Here is a 24,341-nt window from a genome sequence, read left to right as displayed (position 1 = left end):
GCACATCTTATAGTATGACTATACCTGCCCATTCCACTTCATATCTCAACTCTAATCCATCTGTATTTATCCTGGTGTAGCCATAAACTAAGACTATACCATGCTTTTTCCTCCCAGAAGTAAAATTTTCCAAAATCTCTTATTGAATAATACATTCTCTTTTCATGGGCCATGGAAATGATTTCCTTTACTGCAAAGTTCATCTACACTTATATAGGAGGTTTAATTCTGAGCTATTTTCTTCTATTAATCTGTATGTTATGCTATTTTATTTTTGTAGATATTTTAATAAGTTTTAATATTTGGCAAGGCAAGTTCCACTACCATTAACACCTTATTTTTTTAAGGTTCTCAATTACTCTCATCTATTTGTTCTTTCTGATAAAACTGAGAATCAATTTTTAAAATTCCAAAAATATTCCTAGTTGAATTTTTATATGAAATTCAGTAGACTTGTTACTAGTATGGGAAGTTATTCAACCTTATCATTAAAAAATATGGTATTTCGGACTTCCCTTGTGGCACAGTGGTTAAGAATCCATCTGCCAATGCAGGGGACACAGGTTCGATCCCTGGTCTGGGAAGATCCCACATGCCACAGAGCAACAAAGACTGTGCACCACAACTACTGAGCCTGCGCTCTAGAGCCTGTGAGCCACAACTACTGAGCCCATGTGCCACAACTACTGAAGCTCGTGCGCTCTAGGACCCATGTGCCGCAACTACTGAGCCCGTGTGCTGCAGCTACTGAAGCCTGTGTGCCTAAAGCCTGTGCTCCACAACAAGAGAAGCCACCACAATGAGAAGCCTGCGCCCTGCAACAAAGAGTAGCCCCTGCTCTCCGCAACTAGAGAAAGACCGCACGCAGCAACGAAGACCCAAAGCAGCCAAAAAAAAAAAAACAACAACAACAAATGGTATTTCATGTTAAAAAGAAGCCAGATACAAAGAGTACACTGTCTGATTCCATGTATATGAAGACCAAGAACAGGCAAAACAAAGCAATGGTGATAGGAATCAGGTGGGTTGAAGGGGGAGACTGGCTGAATGGAGACATGGAGAAATTACTGGAGTGATAGAAATGTTCTGTATCTTAATTGAAGTGATGGTCACACAGGTATACACATTTAGCAAAACACACTGAAAACTATGAAATATGTATTCTATTATATGTAAGTTATACCTCAATTAAAAAATTTAGTAAGAAAAAAAGGAACATGATCTTTCTATTTATTCAAATCTCCTTTTGAATCTCTCAGGCGAAGGCCCCTCTCTTCATACAGGTCCAACACACTGCTTTTTAAAGAAATGCCTGTGAATTCTATGGTTTCTTCTTTTATTTTCTTAAATTTATTTATTTATTTGTTTATTGCTAAATAGAAAAGTATTTGATTTTTATTTATCTTTTCTCTGTTCCTTTATCATATTATATGATCTACAAGACATGAAAAATTTTAATCTTTTCTTCTTTTTTGTTTCATGCTTGACTGCATTGGCCAATAGTTTCAAACAATATTAAATGAAAACAGTAAAAGTGGGACTACTTGGTTTTAATAAGACTATTTCTAAAGTTAAAACAGTCATACATTAGTTTGCAACAGGTATTCCTTATCATGTTCAGAAGGTATAATCCTAGTTTTAAAATACGTTTTTTAAAGTGTCCCTAATTTCCCATTACAATGGAATTAGAAGTGTTAAAATTAAATTTTAAATACTCAATCCTAGAATCGTACTTGTTGCTGATATACATTTATTCTCTTTGACATGCAGTCAGAGAAGCATAACCTAAAACCAAGATTTCTGCCCAACCAACAGAACCTACCAGAGACCACCAACTCATATAGACATCTCTTTGCACAACTAAGAGAATGTTACTAATACAATTTTTATATTTCAGTAAATTGAAAATTAGCTCTTCTGCACGAAAAGTGTGAGTACCTACATTCCTTTAATTTTAAAAAAAGATTTGAAGATTAAAAAAACAACATTTTTCAAAATTTAGACATTGTGTCTTAATATTACAAACCTGGGTTCTCAGTATTCTTAGTTGAACTATTCCTTCATTCTCTTCTTCTCTCATCCTTTCTGTAGTGAGCTGCAAGCGTCCAATCAAGTTGATTTTACCCCTTTTCTGAACTTTTGCATTTTTTCTATAAAAAACATTAAATCAAATATTTTACAGTGAAAGGCTTTTTAAACATCATATTATAGCAACAATGTCTAAGAGAAAATATTTAGAAATAGTCTAAAAATTAATATCCAACACTGTTTAAGGGAAAAATAACAAATAACCAACATGTAGCTTTATTAAAATGAACCCTATGATTTCCCTCAAACATGATAAAAGCTCTGTTAATAAGTGGGACTATGCTCCCTGTAATAACAAAGTTAATATAATTTATATTGCCATGAAAGTGATCAGATAATTGAAGATATGTGGGTTGTAATTCAACATTATCTTCTAATTGGATCTAAAGGAAACAGTACTCCGTGTGGATAAAGCTGCTTTAGAGTGCAAAAGGATGTTTAATTTAAAGATGAAAAGCAATATAGTATGTCAGACACCAAAACGTATCCATGAAAAATATGTAAAGAAATAATAAACATCTCTAGTTCATTAATATGTTTAATAAACAACTAAATGGCATAAATCTAAACTGATGACAGCATACAGATGTTTTAAATATCATGTAAGGAAAATTATTTTGCTAAAAATAAAATATTAAAATTCAAACAAGGTATTTTTATTTTAGATCAATCAACATAAACCTTACATTAAACTGAACTCCTGGTTCACTGAGAAGAGGGTACCTTCTGTAAAGTCTTTGGGTGAGTTGACTTGAGGTTCATACAATAAAACTTGCCGTTTGAGCTTTGGGAAAGCTACTAAAGACTATGAAGAATAAAGAGAAAACAATTAGCTTCTATAAACACTATAGAATACCAAGATCAATTTTACAACATGACCAATAAAGGTGAGAAAAAATTATGAGCACAAATTCATAATTCAAAATTTTATTTGGTACTTCCATGAATATAACAATGTAAATGCATAATGAGGAAAGAGAATGAGGAGAAAAGAGTTGGTTATGAGGAAGCAATAAATGCTCTCTTTACAATAAGACAATGAAAAAAAACACAACGACGACAAACTAGAGGGATTGGTCATATATGACCACAGCAAACATCATTGCCGGTTATAAACCAGCTGTTTCTCTCTAGGTAATAGTTTATTTTGGAACTTTTAACAGGCATATGGAGTAGGGGGTAAAATGTAGTTTTGAAGAGAAGGCTAATAAGTACATTTTACAGGGCCTCAAAAGGACCAAAGTCTTCTTATTCTTAGAATTTTGGTTATCATAAAAAACTTTGAACACATTTTCAATATGAAATCTTTGGTCATGCTCTTCACAGGCAAAATTTAAACACCAACTCAATCTCTTTCTTTCTCTCTCTCTTGCCATTCTCTGTCTTAGTAACTTGCTTATTTTCAATTTTTTTTTCCATAAATACCTCACTAGTGTATTTTTCTTGCTTAAAAGTCATTTGAGTGTTATGAATTCATAAATTTATTATAACACAAGCCAACACATGTTTCCTGCTATGTGAGAGGATGCAATGTTAAAAACAAAAAACATAAAAACAAACCAACCCATAAAGTTCTTCTAAGCTCAGCATCAGGGAGTTCAGTTGCAAGTTTTAGATTTTCAAAGCTGATTTTCTCTCTGGGTCTTTGGTTCCATGCAAACAATACAGCCAGCTGAAATGTTGTTACCTCCAAATCATATTGACCTACTTCATTCTTAAACGTTATCTATAATAGATAAAATAGTTAAAAAAATAAGAATCTCTTCATGATGATTACCATCTATCTACTATAATATCTCTTATATGAGATTATATACAAAAAGACTGCGAGTTGTCTTTCAATATCCATTCTTCCTTTCTTACATGGTAATAAAAATTTTAGCAGACTTTAATGACTGTCCAGAATAAAGGCTCACCTCCCAGCTTTCCTGAGCAAAAATGTGGCCATGTAACTAAGTTCTGGCCAATGAGATTTGAGTGGAAATAATGGGGAAAACTTCTAGAAGTTGCCGTTCAAGGAAGCTATACCCTCACATCTTTCCCTTCCTGTTGGGCTGGAAGACAGACATAGTGAGAGGATCATACTGGATTCTGCAGGCAAGGGAATACCTTAAGGATGGTGCTGTAACCAGAAGTCTATGTCCCTAACAACTTCATGGAACAGATCTACTATACCCGCTCAAACTTTCACTTGTGAGAGAAGGAAAGATCTATCTTGTTTAAACAAGTCTTATTTGGAGTCCTGCTACTTTCAGCCAAACCAATATCTGAACTAACACACCATCTACTTACAATTCCATTTGACATGAGATGATGCCAATGTAATTTTCTACCACTATGGTTTTTTTTGTAGAATTCTTCTACTTCGGGTATCAAATCCTCCAGTTCAGTAGGAAGTGAGACAAAGACTTTTTCAGAGCTTCTTGACCAAGCACCAGCATTCAGAATTTTTATATTAACTGAATCAGCTATAGGAAAGTATATCAGAAAATATAAAGCAAATAATCTTGACAATGGGTAAAATACATACACAGAGGATAAGCTTTGGTGAAAAATAAGACTCTAAAGATTTTGTTAAAAGTGTCTTTCTGTTTCAAAATAAGAGTTAGTAAATCTAAATTCTGCTTTGTAGGATATTTTCAAGGAATGTGGACTTTTTAACATCTTTGTCTCTATTACTGCTTAGTTTTATTTTTAATTTACTAGAAAACAAAGATATTCTTTTGTAAAATGTTTAAAAAAATGTATGTAATTATAAAATAATACCTGGTAAAGCCAATTTATTATTTTTGTGCATTTCCTTAAAAGCTTGGTTCAAATCTTCAGATACTTTAATGTCCTGAAACATTCTAGCAAGCTTGTTTACATAATCTGCTGGCATACCAACTTCCTATGAAAACCAAAGACAGAAGAAGTAATAAATAATAAATAATCTGATATACTATTAGGAAAAATTTTAATGGAAAACTAAGTTTTAGATGCTTTAATACAAAATTCTTCTTCTCTCTTATATTTATAGAATGTTTATAATCTAATACCTATTAAATTTGATTCTTAGAACCTAAACAGAATATACAGGCAATCCTGGCTTTCTGTGCATGATTCCAATATGCATGAATTTCAGTTACCACAGTACAGTTAAAAGAACACCAGTACCCCAACAACACTGTTCAACTTTCAATTACCATTATATATTAAACGTGAGTTATGCATAAAGCACAAATTTCACTTCTAGCTCCTCAATCTACAAATCACTAACAAAGCACATCATATCACTGACCAATCACAATATTTCTTTCAAAATCTGTTAGTCATCTGTTTATTCAGTTCACCCACAGACAGCAAAGCATGTAGCTTTGTTGCATTCATGTCTTCCACTGATAAATCCACATGACATTTTACAAAAACGGATAACTGAAAGGGTATTGGTCAAGAAAGATGATAAAAGTACACCAAAAAAAAAAAGAAGAAGAAGAAGAAAAGGAAAGGAAAGAAAAGGAAGGGAGGGAGGGAGGCAGGAAGGAAGGAAGGAAGGGAATAATGTTGGAAATGAAAATAAAATAGAACATAAATGGAGTTTCTGAAGAAAGAGCTAACTGTGCTTGTAATGTTTGTTGATAATGCCAATGCTGAAGAGTCTAAACATGCAGGTACAAGGAACTTAATGAAGGCAAATTATCAACATAAATGAGAAAAGTGGTAGTGACAAAAAAATTAAGAAGAGGAAGTGATGCCAGCAAAAACTTTGACGACTTTGAAAGACCAAAAGACAAAAGTTTGGAAGCTGATCCAAACTTACAGAGCATGAGAACTCTTCAAAGTATACAAAAGGTGCTCACTAAGTAACTTGTAAGTTACATGACAAGAAGGCAAGTACTAGTCAAACTACTCTTCATTTTAGTAACAGTGTTGAGATATAAATCACGTACCTCAAAATTTGCCCTTTTAAAGTGTACAATTAATCAGGTTTCAGTATATTTACAGAGTTATGCAACCATCACCACTATCTAACTTTAGAACATTTTCATCATCCCCAAAAGAAACTCCATACTTACTAGCAGTCACTCCCCATGTTCCCCCACTCCTCCATACCTGAAAACCATTAATTTATTTTTTGTCTCTACAGATTTGGCTACTGTGGACACTTTGTATTAGGGAATCATATAGTATGTGGTCTAACTGTCTTCTTTGCTTATTAGCATATTTTCAAAGTACATCTATATGGTTGCATATATCAGCACTTCATTTATTTTTATTACCAAAAACACTCCATTATAAGAATAAACCATATTTTATCTATCAGCTGACTGATCTTCTGGGTTATTTTCACTATTAGGCTATTATGAATAATGCTGCTGTGAACATTCATGTACAATTTTTTGTGTGCTCATTATGTTTTCACTTCTCTTGAGTGGAATTACCTAGGAGTAGAACTGCTGGGTCAACTTTATGTTTAACTTTTTGAGGAACCGTCAGTTTTCCAAAGTGGCTGCACCATTTTATATTCCTACCAGCAATGCATGAGGGTTCCAATTTCTCCTCTTCCTCACCAACATCTGTTATTGTCTGAATTTTCAGCTATCCCAGTGGTTTTAATTTGCATTTTCCTAATAACTAATGATGTTGAGCATCTTTGCATACACTTATTGGACATTTATATATCTTTTGTGAAGAAATGTCTATTCGAATTCTTTGCCCTTTTTTTTTGGGTACACGGGCATCTCACTGCTGTGGCCTCTCCCGTTGTGGAGCACATGCTCCGGACGCACAGGCTCAGCGGCCATGGCTCACGGGCCCAGCCACTCTGCGGCATGTGGGATCTTCCCGGACCGGGGCATGAACCCGTGTCCCCTGCATCGGCAGGCGGACTCTCAACCACTACGCCACCAGGGAAGCCCCTCTTTGCCCATTTTTAACTGAGTTGTCTTTACTGTTGAGTTGTAAGAGTTCTTTATATATTCTAGATACAATATCAGACATGTGAATTGCAATAGCACTTTTTTCAAAGAAATACACTTTAAATCTGAAAGTTTGTTTTAAATTACAGTGTACTAAATACATATTAATTTTACTAATTTTTTCTTTCTCCTATATACTTAGATAATAAGAGATTTTTAATATTTTGACAAAAATTTCGAAGTCACAAAGCAGTAATTTTTCCCAGTGATTGTTAATATTAAGATCACCTGAACAGTAATTTTTACTATCCCACACTACCAGGCAAAACAGGGCTATCTGCAAATCTTTAATTTGAAATACACATATAAATGAAAAAAATATATATAAAATACATATAATCATACACATTATAATAGATGTTTTATTATCATACATTAATGTAATATTATATATAACACCATATGTATAAATGAAAGACATTCATTTATGCTATACTGATATAACTCAAATTCCATTAAAATGGACTGAAAGGAACAGACGTAAAATATTTTAACATGGGAATTTAGCCATAATTAGCATTAATTAACCTAAATAAGCCATCAACTTTTACCTATTTGTTCTTTTTCCTTAATAGATGTATTTATTTACAAACATCTCTATGGTTAAATATTTAGTACTAAAAACATCTTAAAAATGAAACGATTTGTCCGTTAGTTAAGGTCAGTTCAAATGAGAGCAGAGATACAAAAGAGTGAAACAACAGAAGCAAAGCAAGAGCAAAGGTGCTTCACCAGAAGTCTTCATTAAGAAAATATACTTTATTTTATATAATTGATGCTATATTCTTCTAAAACGTTCCGTATTTCTTCAATATTAACAATATCAACAAAATGCATTACTTAAGCACACATATGAAACGTGCTATTTTAAGAAAACCAAATATTTTTTAAAATTTTACTTACTCTTAGCCACTCTACCATATTCTCTTCAATTTCACTATCAGCAGAGATGTCTAATATAAGACGTCGTGTCAAATGAGCTTTGTGATATCTCATAAAAACGTCTTTGTTTTGTACATATTTAAGTACCAAGAGCTGTACAGAAAAAAAAGTTACTTTCAATTTACATACATTCTTAGCCATCCCTCTCATTTAGACCTTTCTACATCCCCAATTGTCAAAATTCAGAAATTTATATAATCAAATACAGAGAGAGGTTTAGTAAATTGCCCATCTCTGAAAAATAACCAGTCCTGAAATACTACAATACTTTAATACTTCAAAAGTTAGCAAATTTGAGACTGTAACCAAATAACCTTTTAGTTCTTAGAAACATTAAGTTTTGAGATTTAATATAAAGTGTGATAAAACTTTACATGAAAATCAATGGTTCTTCCCCATTTTTTTCTTCTACATTTCTTCTTCACTTTATTCTAACGCTAATCTTCTCTCTAACCACCCCCCACTCCACCCCCCCCCGCTTTGCTGGTTGCACCATGCAGCTTATGGGATCTTAGTTCCCTGACCAGGGATTGAACCTGGGCCCAGCAGTGAAAGCAGTCTTAACCACTGGACTGCCATGGAACTCCCCCCTCTAACCCTCTTTGTCTATACTTTCTCTATATCTTTACTTACTAATTTTTTCCTCTTTGATATGATGGCCTTGGCTTATATCATATTACAATAACAAGCAGAGACAAATAAATATGAAAGCAACTAACTTTTTATCTACATTCATTTATCCCTGGCTATCTATTTTGGGCTCTCACCAAAAAAAAGAAGTGAAAAACTCCTGGTCTCTCAAATATCATTCCAAATACTACCAGCTAGCTCCATTTTCCCTTTTTTTGTCCTTTAATACAAGCTAGAATTTAACTGACTTTTAAAAATAATCAAGAAAGGGGAAGAATTAAATACTATTTCCCTTTCTGGCAGCTACAGAATAAAAATTTTCAGTAAGAAACATAACTGCTCTATAGAGATCTTGCACTGGTAAAATTTCATAATATTAGTTGCTTAGAGATATACGTTAAAAAAAAAAACTGAGGCTATCACAGAAAGCCTTATAAGCAAAACACAAATTCAAAGATAATTTAAAAATTTCAAGTTAAAAAAATTTTATGTACCACTTCTTTAAGCTTTGCTTCAATCTCTTCAGAGGTTAGTTTTTTGCTTAATGGCGTTTTTCTTAGCAACATGTCACAGTAATTGGCAAGCAGCTCAGGGCATTTTGATTCAGGCTGAGTTTTTAATCCCACCCTAAAAAAGAAATTAAAAGCAGTTGATGAAAATGACTGAATCTGCAAATATTTTTTCTAAAGCCAATTTTTCACAGATTTCTTATGTTGTATAGATCCAATGGACTAGGGTAAGCAAGTCTACATCTAGGGTGCATAGTTTAAGGAGGCACTCACTCTTAGGTTCCCATAAGTGCACTTGGAGAACACTGAGAGTGAGACCTCCTTGTATTTTGTAACCTATGTGCCACCTTGCCTCACTCTAGTGGCAGCTTTGTCAATGATCTTTAAAAGATTTTATTAAGATGCTTCTAAAATAGTTTTGAAAAACTGTGTAAATCCTTGCATATTTATAAGTTAACATTTAAAACTTTTTTTTAAAGCACTCAGTGTTCGATTTATTTGCAAGATGTCACACAGGTAGCATTCTCCCCTGTTTTTCACGATCTGATTCAGAACATCAATCAATTTATGTTAAAACTGTTACTTCACTCTTTGAGACATATCCAATGTAACCTAAATTTCACAGTGATATGATATATATCATCCTTCATTAAAAACAACTGTAAACAAACTTTCCTTAAACAATGAACTTACATCTCTATTTCACTTTCCTAACAAAACTTTAAAACGAGTGTATCATATTTTATGTTTGAAAGTCTTTCATTTATTCTTTATCACACTTCTCTAAACTATATATGTAAATAAATTTAAATTCAACATTTTAAAACTTCTTATATATAAAATTCAACTGTTATCAGAAATGAGTTGTCCAAATTATAAGTACACGACTTAACAAAACAACATAATTATATTGTGTGTGTATAAACATATGCATATGCAAAATTTTGTCTATGAAGTGGATGAAACTTTTTTCCCCTCCCAATTATGAATGCAGGAAATCATCAATTTTACTTCTACTTTTTGTATTTATAAATTTATGTCTTTTACCTAAAAAATCTTATTCATATTTATAGATAGGACTAGAAGTTTTTCTTACAATGTTACTCAATTCATTGAGCACCTCCTGAGTTATTTGCTAAAAAAACATATACTGATTTAACAAAAAAAGTTATTTTTTAATAATGGATCAAATTAGCCATCAATTGTGTTGAAAGCAAATAATTAGAAACCATTTTGCAAAAGGATATAACATCTAGTCATTAGAAATTCATTTTCTGTACAACAATACCAATATTTCAAAATATTCCTTTCTTAAACGACTTGGAGGCATTTTACAATTCAAGGCACATACCATAGTAAGAATGAAGAGAGATATGCCTTTCTTTACAAAATAGGGAAGAGTAATTCTGGAAAGGAGAAGTGAAAGGAGAAACTGCAATACTTCCACCAGAGGGTTCAATTTCAGAAAAAAGTAGATGTGGAAATTGAGGATTTAGAAAGTGATTTCCTTAAAAGTAGCTACACTGGCATACTCTTGGGAATTCTTTCTGTATCCCTCGAGGTAGATATAGCAAGTCTAAAGACCACTAACTTACTTCATAAGAATCTATCCATCTCCTCCAATCTATTCACATTGCCAATACCTAGCTAGCTTCTATATGAACTGCTGTAATAACTGCAGTAGTCTATCTCCCTTCCTCCAATTCAACAGGTTGAGAAGACAGTTTTCAGTCTTTTATTGTTGTTTCTTTGGTATTGTGTCATTCCCCCGATCTCTGGCTTTTTGTGTTTTGTTTTTTTCCAGTTTTTAGCTGTTTTACTATGATGTACCTAGGAATGGTTTAATTTGTAGTTATCATGCTTGAGATTCAAAGAGTTGCTTGAATACAAGTTGGCATCTTTTGGCAATTTGGAAAAATTTTGGTCAATAGCTCATGCCTCCTTTTCCTTTCTCTATGATTCCAATTACATATCGCTATAGATATTTTACCTTTTCTCAGGTAACGATTTCCACCTATTTGTCTATTAATATGTATTACTTACTCATTATTATTCATGATCTATTTAAGATTACTGAGATATAATTCACATACCATACAATTTATCCATCTGAAGTGTGTAATTCAATGTTTCTTTAAAGTATATTCACAAGGTTGTACAACTATCATCAAAATAAAATTTTAAACATTTTCATTACCCCAAAAACAAACCCCATGCTCATTAGTAGTCAAATCTCATTTTCCAGCTATCCCTCCCTCCCAGTCCCTAGTTATAACTAATCGACTTTCTGTCTCTATGGATTTCCTTATTCTGGACATCTCATATAAATGGAAGCATACAATATGTGACCTTTTGTGACTGGTATCTCTTACTTAGCATAATGTTTTTATGATTCATCCAGATCATAGCACATATCCATTCATTCCTTCTAAAAATTATCCTTTTATCATGGTCAAAAGATTTAGCATATTAGCCATTTTAAGTGTACAATTCAGTGGCCTTAAGTACATTCACAATGTTCTGCAAATATCATCACTATCTATGTCCAGAACTTATTCATTATCCTAAACAGAAACCCTGTACTCATTAAACAATAACCTTCCATTCCCTCCTATCCCCAGTTCCTGGTAACGTCTATTCTACTTTTCTGTATCAATAAATTTGCCTATCCTAGATACTTCATATAAATGTAATCATAAAAAATCTGTCCTTTTGTGTCTGGCTTATTTCACGTCTCAAGGTTTCACTCAAGTTGTAACATGTATCAGAATTTCTTTCCTTTTATGACTAAATAAAATTCCATCGCATAGATATACCGCATTTTGCTTATCCATCATCAGATAATGGACATTTGGGTTGTTTCCATTTTTTGGCTATTAAGAATAATGCTGCTATGAACATTTATGTACAAGTTTTTGAGTAGATATATGTTTTCATTTCTTTTGGGTATATACCCAGGAGTGGAGCTGATGGGTCACATGTTAACTTTATGTTAAACTTCTTGAGAAACTACAAAAGTGTTACCACAGTAGCTGTGTACCAACTATAATGATCCCAATCTCTCTCCGCATCTTCACCAACACTTGTTAATGTCTTTTTAATTTTAGCCATCCTAGTGGGCCTGAGTGATATATCACTGTGGTTAAGTTATTAATCTTAATTATTTTAAAGTCCTTATCTACTAACTCCAATAGTGGGATCACCTGAGAGTCTGCTTCTGAAATTATTTTTCTCTTAGTTGACCATAAATTTCTCTGCCATCACAGGACTAGTAATGTACTGAATACTACGCACTGCATATAAAAGAATCATGAAGGGGGAGAGGGATAAATTAGGAGTTTAGGATTAACACATACACATTATTATATATAAAACAGATAACCAACAAGGATCTACTACATAGCACAGGGAACTATACTCAATATTTTGTAATAACCTACAGGAAAAAAGAATCTGAAAAAAATATAAATGTATAACTTAATCACTTTGCTGTATACCTGAAATTAACAGACCATTGTAAATTAACTGTACTTCAATTAAAAAAAAAAAAAAAAGAATCACAGAGGCACCAGACTAGTTTATCTTCCATTAAGAATGTGTGTTCACCCTTTGTTCTGCTATGGCAGAGGCTGATCACTTTAATCCAATCAAACTATTTTGGTTCAAGGATGGGTTGTAGTTTTGGTAAGAATCAGTCTACCTCTGGTTACCCACTGAATCTAAGGAATGTCCCTCCTGGGCTTTCACTTGAGATCCTAGTTGAGTTTTGTCATTCCAGTCCTGTGTGACCACCAAAAGCTCTACTGTCCCCCAGCAGTACTGCTCAGCCTGAGTGAAACCTAGATTCTCAGTTACTTTTTTTCAGGGAAACACAGCTACAAAGCATCAGCTAACTTCTGAAGGTTCTCTCTCATTTCTATAACTTTCATTATTTTGTTCTAGTTGCTTCTGTAGCTCTTTGATAATATTAAAATGACTATTTCCTAAATTTACCTGATTTCCCTGATTGTTCTCAGTGGAAGCACTGGCTCACCATGAACTACTATATTCCTCCTCAGAAGTGACTCTCCCAAATAACCTGGATGATACTAGCAGCTTTATTCTTCTAGAACATTACCTCTACCACCTCCAATAGCTACAACACTCATGTTCTGCTGCCTGAATCATCTAATAATACTCATTTTATTCCACAGAAATTTTCTACTTAATCTGGAGCTAAAGACAGGATCTGGTCGCCTTAGAATAAAAAAAATAAAGAGAAAGTAATCCCCACTTCTGGGAATTTAGACTGTAGAAACATATAAAATGGCAACTGTACAATATTATTCACTGGAGCACTATTATTAGTAATAGCAAAGTATCAGAAAATACTTAGTGTAGAAATAAAGGATCAATTAAATAAACTATGCTATATGTACCAGACGTAACACCATGCTGCTATTAAGAATAACGAAGTTATGAAAAAAACTACAGCTAACATACTAATCAGGAATAAGACAAGGATGTCAACATTCACCACTGCTGTTCATCACTGTGCTAGAAGTTCTATCTAGAGCTAGAAGTTCTAGTTAGAGCAATTAGGCAAGAAAAATAAAGACATCCAAATTGGAAAGAAAGAAGTAAAAGTATCTCTATTCACAGATGTCATGACCTTCTATATATAAAGTATTAAAGAATCCACAGAAAAGCTACTAGAGCCAATGACTGAATTTATTAGCAAAGTTGCAGGGTACAAGATCAACACACAAGAATCAGTTGCGTTTTCATACGCCAGCAATGAACAATCCAAAAGGAAATTATATAAACAATTTCATTTATAATAACATCCAAAAGAAAAACATACCTAGAAATAAACTTAACCAAGGACATGAAAGCCCAAGCAGAGTAAAAGAGCCATCCTTGCAGGTCTGCAACTTTGCATGAGGTGTCAGAGCCACTAGAAAGGCCTAGCATCCAGGCATCAAAGACCAAACAGTTAAGGGGTGTGTTGACATGAAGGAGTGGCCATGTATGGAGTATGAGAGAAGAGACCAAATAGGTAAGGAGGGTGTCCATGCAAGGAGAAGGTACAACGGGAGGCATTAAGGCTCCAGTTGGATGAGGAAGGCATTCATGTAGGGGGTGGCCCAGTCTGGGGAGTCAGAGCCTCAGCAGGGTGAGGAATGCATCCACAAAGAAACAAGGCCAGGTACTGTAGTTGCAAATGCATATGTGTACCTTTAGCTTGTCCACTGAGAGGCTCTAGGAGCAGTGACACCACAATAGCAATTAATACACCTAGCAACAGATTTTGTCCACTAAATACCAACGTCCACTAAAAGCAACTAGAGCTCTGTGAAAAAATGGCTAACCCTGAGGCTAAGGCAAGGGAAAGTACAAAATGAATCCGGAAATCTTCACATCCCAAAAAGAAAGAAGAATTTACTTTAAAAGGACCCAGAAACCAGCTCCCATTAGTGAAATCTAGGATAATCTAAAACTCAAAACAAAGAATAAAAGTAAATTATGGGAGTTCCCTGGTGGTCTAGTGGTTAGGATTTGGTGGTTTCACTGCTGTGGCCTGGGTTCAATCCCTGGTCAGGGAACTGAGATCCTGTAATCCATGCAGCACAGCAACCCACCACCCCCACCAAAAAAAAAAGTAAATTATAACCCATTGAATAAAAATAGTAAACTATGAGTTCATACTGAGATGATAAATCAATGTACGAATTGAAAATTTAATGAGCAATGATGGGATCTTTACAGTTTTAAAGTACCTGTCAAAAAATACTTAATTACAAAAAGAAAAAGAATGAGTGGATAAGTCTGGCATATACCAACTTAATTAGGTAATCAAACTAAACTAAATCAGTACTGGGATAAATCAAAATCATGCACCCTCCCTCACATAAGATGCAATGACGGAAGTCCCTGGTGGTCCAGGGGTTATGACTCCATGCTATCACTGCTGAGGGCCCAGGTTCAATCCCTGGTCAGAGAACTAGGATCCAGCAAGCCATGTGGCGTGGCCAAAAAAAAGATTCAATGAGAATAATAAACTTTCACTTCTGCCAAAGATGCAAACCTGAATCTAATCATAAAAAACATCAGATTAACTCACACTAAGGGACATCCTACAAAATAATTGGACTGTAATCTTCAAAATGTCAAGATAATGAGAGTGAGAAGAGAGACAGTTCCACAACAAAGAAATAGGAATATAAGAACTAAATGCAACACATGATTCTGCGATGGATCCTTCTGCTATAAAAAATACAACATTATCAATAAATTTAAAGGGATCTGAGGAGTAGATGGTTATTATGCATCAAAGACAATTTTCTGACTTTGATAGTTGTATTGTGATTATATTTGTAGAAAATATACACTAGTGTACTTGGAATAATGAGCAACTTACTCTCAAATGGTTCCAGAAAAAAAAGTTTTAACGTATTTCCAAAGAGAAAAGGATAATAAACTTACAACTATATGTACGTTATTTCGACAACTGAGAAGAAAAGATTCCTTGTAAAGCACCACTTCACCAAAACTACAACTAGATTAAATTTAAAATTTTGAAAAGCCTGTATCTATTAAAGAAATCGAACTTGTGATCAGTACCTGCCCACAGAGAAAACTCCCGACCCAAATGGTTTTACTAATGAATTCTACCAAACATTTAAGGAAGAAGTAATGTCAATTAAACTAATTCTTTTAAAACATACAAAAGGAGGGAATAACTCTCAATACTTTTTGAGGCCAGCATAATCCTGAAACCAGAAAAGGACAAATATCAAAAAAATGAAAATTGTACAAGGCACAAAGGCCAGAAAGAAAATGGTAAATCCACAAATATAGACAAAAAATATTTAACAAAACACTGGCAAATTAAATCCAGGAATATATAAAGAGAATAATACAGCACGACCAAGTAGAATTTATCCCAAGAATTCAACCTTGGTTAAATGTTTTCTTAAAAAAAATCAATGTATCCTGAAGAAGAAAAACGGAACTGAAGGAATCAGGCTCCCTGACTTCAGACTATATTACAAAGCTACAGTCATCAAAACAGTCTGGTACTGGCACGAAAACAGAAATATAGATCCATGGAGCAGGATAGAAAGCCCAGAAATAAACCCATGCACCTATGGTCAATTAATCTATGACAAAGGAGGCAAGAATATACAATGGAGGAAAGACAGTCTCTTCAATAAATGGTGCTGGGAAAACTGGACAGCTACATGTAAAAAAATGAAATTAGAACACTCTCTAACACCATACACAAAAATAAACTCCAAATGGATTAAAGACCTAAATGTAAGACTGGACACTATAAAACTCTTAGAGGAAAACACAGGCAGAACACTGTTTGACATAAATTGCAGCAATATCTTTTTTGGATCTACCTTCTAGAGTAATGAAAATAAAAACAAAAATAAACAAATGGGACCTAATTAAACTTAAAAACTTTTACATAGCAAAGGAAACCATAAACAAAATGAAAAGACAATCCACAGAATGGGAGAAAATATTTGCAAATGAAGTGACTTGACAAGGGATTAATCTCTAAAATATACAAACAGCTCATGAAGCTCAATATCAAAAAAAACAAACAACCCAATCAAAAAATGGGCAGAAGATCTAAACAGACATTTCTCCAAAAAAGACATACAGATGGCCAAAAAACACATGAAAAAATGCTCAACATTGCTAATTATTAGAGAAATGCAAATCAAAAATACAATATCACCAGTCAGAATGGCCATCATCAAAAAGTCTACAAACAATAAATACTGGAGAGGGTGTGGAGAAAAGGGAACCCTCTTGCACTGTTGGTGGGAATGTAAATTGATACAACCACTATGGAGAACAGTATGGAGGCTCCTTGAAAAACTAAAAATAGAGCTACCACATGACCCAGCAATCCCACTCTTGGGCATATGTCCAGAGAAAACCATAATTTGAAAAGATACATGGACCCCAATGTTCACTGCAGCACTATTTACAATAGCCAGGACATGGAAGAAACCTAAATGTCCATCAAAAGAGGAATGGATAAAGAAGATGTGTTATATATATACAATGGAATATTACTCAGCCATAACAAAGAATGAAATAATGCCATTTGCAGCAACATGGATGGACCTAGAAATTATCATATTAAGTGAAGTAAGTCAGACAAATATTATATGATATCACTTACATGTGAAATCTAAAAAAAATTAATCAAACTTATTTATAAAACAAAGAGACTCACAGACTTCAAAAACACGGTTATGAACGGGGAAATGTGTGTGTGTGGGGGGGAATAAATCAGGTGTCTAGGATTAACATATACACACTACCATATATATATGGTGTATATATATATATATATATATATATATATATATACACACACACACACACACATACATATATATAAATAATCAACAGGACCCACTCTATAGCACAGGGAACTCTACTCAATATTCTGTAATAACCTAAATGGGAAAAAAGTCTGAAAAAGAATGGATATATGTATATGTATAACTTAATCACTTTGCTGTACACCTGAAACTAACACAACATTGTAAATCAACTATACTCCAATATAAAATAAAAATTAAAAAGCAGAACTGATGTTTCCCTCAGGTTTCTTTCTGAGAAGAAATTCTGCCCAAAGATGTATAATAATTCCTGCCCAAGAATTTCCAGCCTGCTAGCCTGCCCTACAAACTTTGGATTTGCCAGCCCCCACAATTACATAAGCCAATTCCTTTAAATAAATCTCTCTTCTATCTCCCCACACCCCTCCCCCAAATCAATGTATTTCACCACATCAAAAGAATAAGGAAGAAAAACCTTCTGGTCATTTTAAGACAGAAAAAGCATTTAATAAGTCAACACCCATTCATTATCAAACTTTCAGCAAATTAGGAATTAAAAAAAACCCAATTAAAGGCATCTATGAAAAACCCTCACCTAACTTTGTACTTAATGACAAAATATTAAGGCTTTTCCCCTAAGCTTGCCAAAAAAGGCAAGGATGCCCACTCTCACTACTTCTGTTCAATACTGTACTTATGATCCTAGCCAGTGCATCAATCCAGAAAAAGAAATAACTGGTATAAAGATGAGAAAGGAAGAAATAAAGCTGCCTTATTCAAAGATTACATGATTTTTTACATAGAAAATCTCAAGAAATCTAAAAAAGAACTACTAGAACTAATAACTTTAATAAGGTAACAGGAGGTAAGATCAATATACAAAAATCAACCATATTTTTATATACTAGCAAAATACCAGAATATCAAAAGCACTCAAGGAAAAAAAAGAACAAAGTTATACCAGCTGACTTAAAGACTTACTGCAGAACTATATTAATCATGGCTGTTTGTAATGGCCAAAGGATACCCATTTAATTCAATGGAATAGAATAGAAAGTCCAGAAAAACATACATATTTTTAAGTCACTTGATTTTTCACATAAGACACTAAAGCAACCCAGTAGGGAATGGGAAGTATTTCCAACAAATGGTGATGAAACCACTTGCTATCCATACAGAAAAGAAAAAAATGAAAGTTAATCCCTAACTTACACTATATGCAAATATCAATTTAAGGTGGCTCTTAAATGTAAATATGAAAGCTAAAAATTATAAAGCTTCTAGAAGAAAACAGAAGGTTATCTTGTCCTAGTGTCAGAGGTAGACAAAGGTTTCCTAGACAAAACATAGAAAGCAAAATCCACAAAAGAAAAGCATATATCTTATAAAGGACCTACATACAGAATATATAAGGACTCACAGCTCACTACTAAAAAGGAACAACCCAATAGAAAAAAAACAGGCAAAAAATCTGAACACTTTTTAAAGAAAATAAGAGTACCAAAAATACCAAAAAAGTGTTCAATATCAATAGACATGAGGGAAATGGGAATCAAAACTATACTGAGATAATACTACATACATCCAGAATGACTAAAATTAAAATGACAACACTAAACACTGGCGAGAACACGGATTAAGTGGTATTCTTATACTTTGCTGGTGGGAGTGTAAAACAGTACAACCACTTTGGAAAGCAAACCACTGTGATACAAAAAAACATGGATAAATCTTAAAAACACTATGCTGAGTTGAAAAAAGCTGTACACAAAAAGTACATATTGTATGAATTCCATTTATATGTAGTCCTAGATCAGGCAAAACTAACCTATGTTGAAATAATCAGAACAATAGTTGCCTTCTGGAAGGAGGTGGAACTGATTGGGAATGGACATAAGGTAATTCTCAAGGATGATGAAGATATTGTGTATCTTAATAGGGATGTAGGCATTTGTCAAATCTGACAAAATTATACACCTAAGATATGATTTATGGATATGACTGTAGGTAAATTTTACCTCAAAACAAACACAAAATTCAATTAATGACTGCATGCTAAAGTGTTTAGGGAGCAAAGTTTACTGATGCTTGCAACTTCTTTTGAAATGCATTTAAAAGTTGACTGATGGATGTATAGGGAGATACATATAAATAAATATACATATATATATATAAATATACATATAAAGATACATATAAATAAAGCAACAGAGTGACTTTACTCTTCAGTTTGAATATTTTCATTAAAAAATGCTGGGAGTAGTGGAGAATAAGTAAGACCTTTATGTATTCACATGAAGAGATCTCCAAGATGTAATGTTATATGTTTCATATTTATAAAGAGAACACAATAAATGCCCTTCTAAACAATGCCAATAAAACTGTATGACCCAGGTAGGTGTCTTCCACTGTGATGGCACTCAAATAACTTACACGGTTCAAAAAAATACAAAATGAAAATGATTTTTAAAAAAAAACAACAAAGCCCTGAACAATTACTTTTCCTTCTTGAGAAATGCTATTTTTGAATATTTTAGCATTGTGTATAAAATTTATTTAAGATTAAGAAAGAAGTTTTTCCAATTAACCTTTAGCACTACTTAGTACAACTCTGAAGATACTATAACTAGCTCAGATTAATTAATATTTCATTAACTTTTCATTTTCAGATTTTCTGTAATAGCACAAATAAATCTATCTTACTTGAGATTGAGATCTCACCAATGAGAGATCAACTAAAAAAAATATTAAAAAATTTACATTAAAATTGATTTCCCTTAAAATCAGTATGGTGAATAGAGTCATATTCTATGCTTTTGTAGGTTATAAAATAACTTTGGTGAATAACGAGGAGGGAAAAATCAAGAAGAGATTCAAAAAGATTAAGAACAAAACGTTTTTTACTTAAAAAAATAAGGTCAACATTCTTTGGTCATAGAGGAGATAATATAAAATTTAAAATCAAGACAGAATTTTTAATAATCAAAGGCGGCAAAAATCATAAAAGTTAAAAAAATGAAAAACAAACCTGATAGGATTAGGGAAACAGGGCACTTTGCATATCCAATAACATATAATACACTCCAAAAAATTTAAGAATTTTAATGTAAAAATTTTAAACATATGATTTAAAAGACTTACCCTTTCTGCTTCAAAGGTAATTCAAGTTTAAATATGGTAGCATCATTAACAACTGCTTTATATGCCTACAAATAATATAAAATAAGATACAAACATTATTTTTAATACTTAAAATAGATAATTATAATTCTAAAAATACATAAAATACAAATTAGTTTTTATTTTTAATGATGTATCTGGCCAAGTCAATGATTTCAACATGCTCTTTCTCATGTCATGATTATCATTATTCTCAAGTGAGGTATTAATGCTGCCTGACAACCATAACATTTTCTCTTATCCACACATTCTCCTAGAAAACATTTTCATACCACCTCCTTTCTCTTCAAACCTCCAGTATTTCCTCTCCCATGCATACTCTCAGCTGATGATGTGGCTTCCTAATTCACTGAGAAAACCAAAGTAATCAGAATTCCCTCCTTTTTCTCCTGTATCATCAATTTTTCCCCCCTCCATTATTTCTACAGCCTCAATATGCATACATATTATTCTTTAAATATTAAAAACTCTCTCTTGGCTTTGTCCACCTTCAGCTACTTCCCCATATTTCTCTCTCTCTAAGCTAAACTCCTAGAAGAATTATCTAACTCACTGTCGCTAATTTCTCTACTACCATTCTTATCTGAAACTGTTCTAAACAGGCTTTCACACTACTACTCCAACTAATCATTCTTGTCAACCTCCATGTTGCTGAAGACAATGGTTAATCCCCATCTTATCTGACCTATCAGCAGCATTTTAAAACAGCAGATCCTGCCCTCCTCCTGGAAAGTGCTTTTTCCACTTGTTTTCTAGCACAGCACTCTCCTGGTCATTCCACTCATTCGCCTCTCTCCTCAGGAAAGATGGCTGGTTCCTTATCGTTATGATAACTAATTTTAAAATGCCCCAGACCAGTCCTTGGATCTCTTCTCTTTGCTATCTTCACTCTTACTCTGGAGATCATAGCCACTGTCAGTGCTTTAAAAACCATCTATATGCTGAAGCTCCCAGATTTATTTTTGCAGGCCCGTCCCCTCCCTTAAGCTCCAGATTTGATGTTGCCATATGGATGTTTAACAAGCATTTCAAAGTTAACTTGTCCAGAACTGAGTTCCTAATCTCTCTTCAACCATCTCCCCAAAACCTGCTTCTCACAAAGTCTTCATCTTCCCTCATCTCAGCAAGCATATACTTCTAATGGATCAGAACAAAAATCTGAGTGCCATCCTTGACTGATATCTTTCTATCACATTCCACATCTGATTCCATTAGCAAGTCCTGTATAGCCTATTTTTACAATATAATCAAAATCCAACCACTTTTGACTACCTTCACCTACTATCGTTCTGGGCAGAGCTTCCATCATTACTTAACTGAATTACTTAAATCGATTCTTAACCCATTTCCTTGCTTCCTCTCTTGCCCCCTTCAGTCTATTCTTTTTGCAGCAGGCAGGTGATCCTGATAAAAATGTAAGTCAGATCCTGTCATTTGGTTCAAGATATTTCTATGACTTTCTATCCTACTCAGAGTACAAATGAAACTCCTTACCATGGCTCAGTCTTACATGATCTGGCCTCCTGTTATCTCTGACTACTTACCTCTGATTTCCTACTATTCTCCCCCTCACTCAATCCACTCTGGCCACAATGATCTCTTTCTTCTCTGGTTCTGGAACATGACAGGTATAATCCTGCCTTAGAGCCTCTGCATTTGCTCTCCCCTCAGACTAGAGTATTATTCCCTCAGAGAGCCACATGACATATTCCTTAATCAACTTCAATCTTGATTTGAATGTCACCTCATATAAAGCCCTTTGCAGGCCACTCAATTTAATATTTCAAATGATCTCATTACCTCCATACTCCCTTAACCCTTTTCCTACTTTATCTACCTAGGTACCTACCTATCTACCTTTCTTTCTACCCAAATATTTATCTAAAGGTAGACAGTAATTTTTAAAAAATGCTACTGGAGAAAGTTGATTGTGTTTTTAGAGTCTAGAAAATAATTTCACTTGGGAAGTAAGGAAAGGTAGTTGAAGAGGGGGAAAAACTAATGGTAATTCTAGTGATAGGTTTATGATATTTAAAAAGATACGGGGCTTCCCTGGTGGTGCAGTGGTCAAGAATCCACCTGCCAATGCAGGGAACACGGGTTCGAGCCCTGCTCTGGGAAGATCTCACATGCCGCGGAGCAACTAAGCCCGTGCACCACAACTACTGAGCCTGTGCTCTATAGCCCGTGAGCCACAACTACTGAGCCCTCGCGCCACAACTACTGAAGCCCGCACACCTAGAGCCCATGCTCCGCAACAAGAGAAGCCACCTCAAGGAGAAGCCAGTGCACCACAACGAAGAGTAGCCCCCGCTCACCGCAACTAGAGAAAGCCCACGTGAAGCAATGAAGACCCAACGCAGCCAAAATTAAATAAATAAATAATATAATAAAATAAATAAATTTATTTTAAAATAATAAAAAGATAATGACTCTAAGGATAATACTGTTTCATTATCATTATCCTAGACTATAATGATGGGAAAGAAGGTATGGAAAGCAAGAATAAATGTGATACAACTCTCACAAGAGCCCTATGAAAGGAAACAGGACAGAGAAATCAATTCTGCTTGGGATAGGATGTGGGGGGAGGCAGAGTATCAAGGAAATTCCAGGAGAAGTATACTTTGAGCTGAGTCTTAACGGAAGGATGAATAAGAATTCAATAATCAATAATATTCAAAAACAGGAAGACATTCTTGAAAAATTAAGAAAGCAACTTTCTAGCTAAATTCTGGTTCACAAGCATACCCAATGCTTACAAAAGCATATAAGAAACCAAATATAATATGGTTGCCCTCCACTGATGAAAAATCAGAGTTGCTAGGTTTTTTAGTTTGTAATTTAATAGCATCATGATGCAAGTTTCTTATTAAAATTAAATTATGACAAGTGTTAACATACAGGAATATATACCTTGTCTCTTGCAGTAAGAAATCGTGGATCATCTTGAAAAGCTTCTTTGACAAGTCTACTAAATCTATTAAACAGTGTAAGTAACTGCTCAACATATTTCTCAGAGTCCTAAAAATAAAGTGTTGTATATTAAGTTGAGTTTAAAAATAAAATACAAAAAATGAGAAAATATAAACATAATTCTCATAACACACTATAGCTTTAAAATTTGGTAACTTTTCTGAAATATTTTTTTCTTATTAAGAAAGGTGTTCCAGCATTACTGTTTTGCCATCAATTTAAAATACCCGATTTTAAATACCTTATCCTGCATTTACAAAATAACTTTGATATATATCTATCATTGTCATTGAGGAGAACTTACAGTAGTAATAGTTTCAGCAGCTGCTACCATATCTGCCAGGCCTGCACTGATGATATGTTCCTCCAAGTCTTTCAACATTGGCTCTATCCCATTAGGAACTTTGTCCATTAATGAAAACATCAAATGTAATTCTGAAACGATAGAACACACCCATGTAATCATTTCATCCATCAGAACAGACTTTCTCTTTGATTTGTATCATGGATCTAGAATGCCTATGATAATAAGAGTGTGGGGAAATATTAGCTGGAAGTTGATAGCTTTAATAGTATTCTGTGGGTGCAGACTAGTTTAGGACTTGTTATCGTTAAGTACTATAACTTCTTGATCTACCATATCAGTCTGACAAAAATTATTTTTAAAAGAAACTCTAATTAAAGTGATCACACACTGCAAAACCCAA

General features: G+C 33.8%; 1 protein-coding gene across 3 annotated transcripts in view; it reads right to left on the bottom strand.

The window, feature by feature from the left end:
• Positions 1-24,341, bottom strand: part of CUL5 (cullin 5) — a 105,077-nt gene that overhangs the window by 13,724 nt on the left and 67,012 nt on the right. For all 3 annotated transcript variants that reach the window (XM_067750951.1, XM_067750950.1, XM_067750952.1), the window contains 10 exons: positions 23,939-24,069; positions 23,575-23,682; positions 20,620-20,684; positions 9,113-9,245; positions 7,950-8,081; positions 4,855-4,978; positions 4,381-4,556; positions 3,653-3,814; positions 2,775-2,893; positions 2,027-2,150 (listed from right to left, as the gene is read on the bottom strand). In XM_067750951.1, the coding sequence (XP_067607052.1) occupies positions 2,027-2,150; positions 2,775-2,893; positions 3,653-3,814; positions 4,381-4,556; positions 4,855-4,978; positions 7,950-8,081; positions 9,113-9,245; positions 20,620-20,684; positions 23,575-23,682; positions 23,939-24,069 (1,274 nt within the window). The remainder of the gene's footprint in view (positions 1-2,026; positions 2,151-2,774; positions 2,894-3,652; positions 3,815-4,380; positions 4,557-4,854; positions 4,979-7,949; positions 8,082-9,112; positions 9,246-20,619; positions 20,685-23,574; positions 23,683-23,938; positions 24,070-24,341) is intronic.

This window comes from Pseudorca crassidens, chromosome 9 (genome assembly GCF_039906515.1).
Source record: "Pseudorca crassidens isolate mPseCra1 chromosome 9, mPseCra1.hap1, whole genome shotgun sequence".
Classification (NCBI taxonomy): domain Eukaryota; kingdom Metazoa; phylum Chordata; class Mammalia; order Artiodactyla; family Delphinidae; genus Pseudorca; species Pseudorca crassidens.
This window is presented reverse-complemented; position numbering and strand designations above follow the sequence as displayed.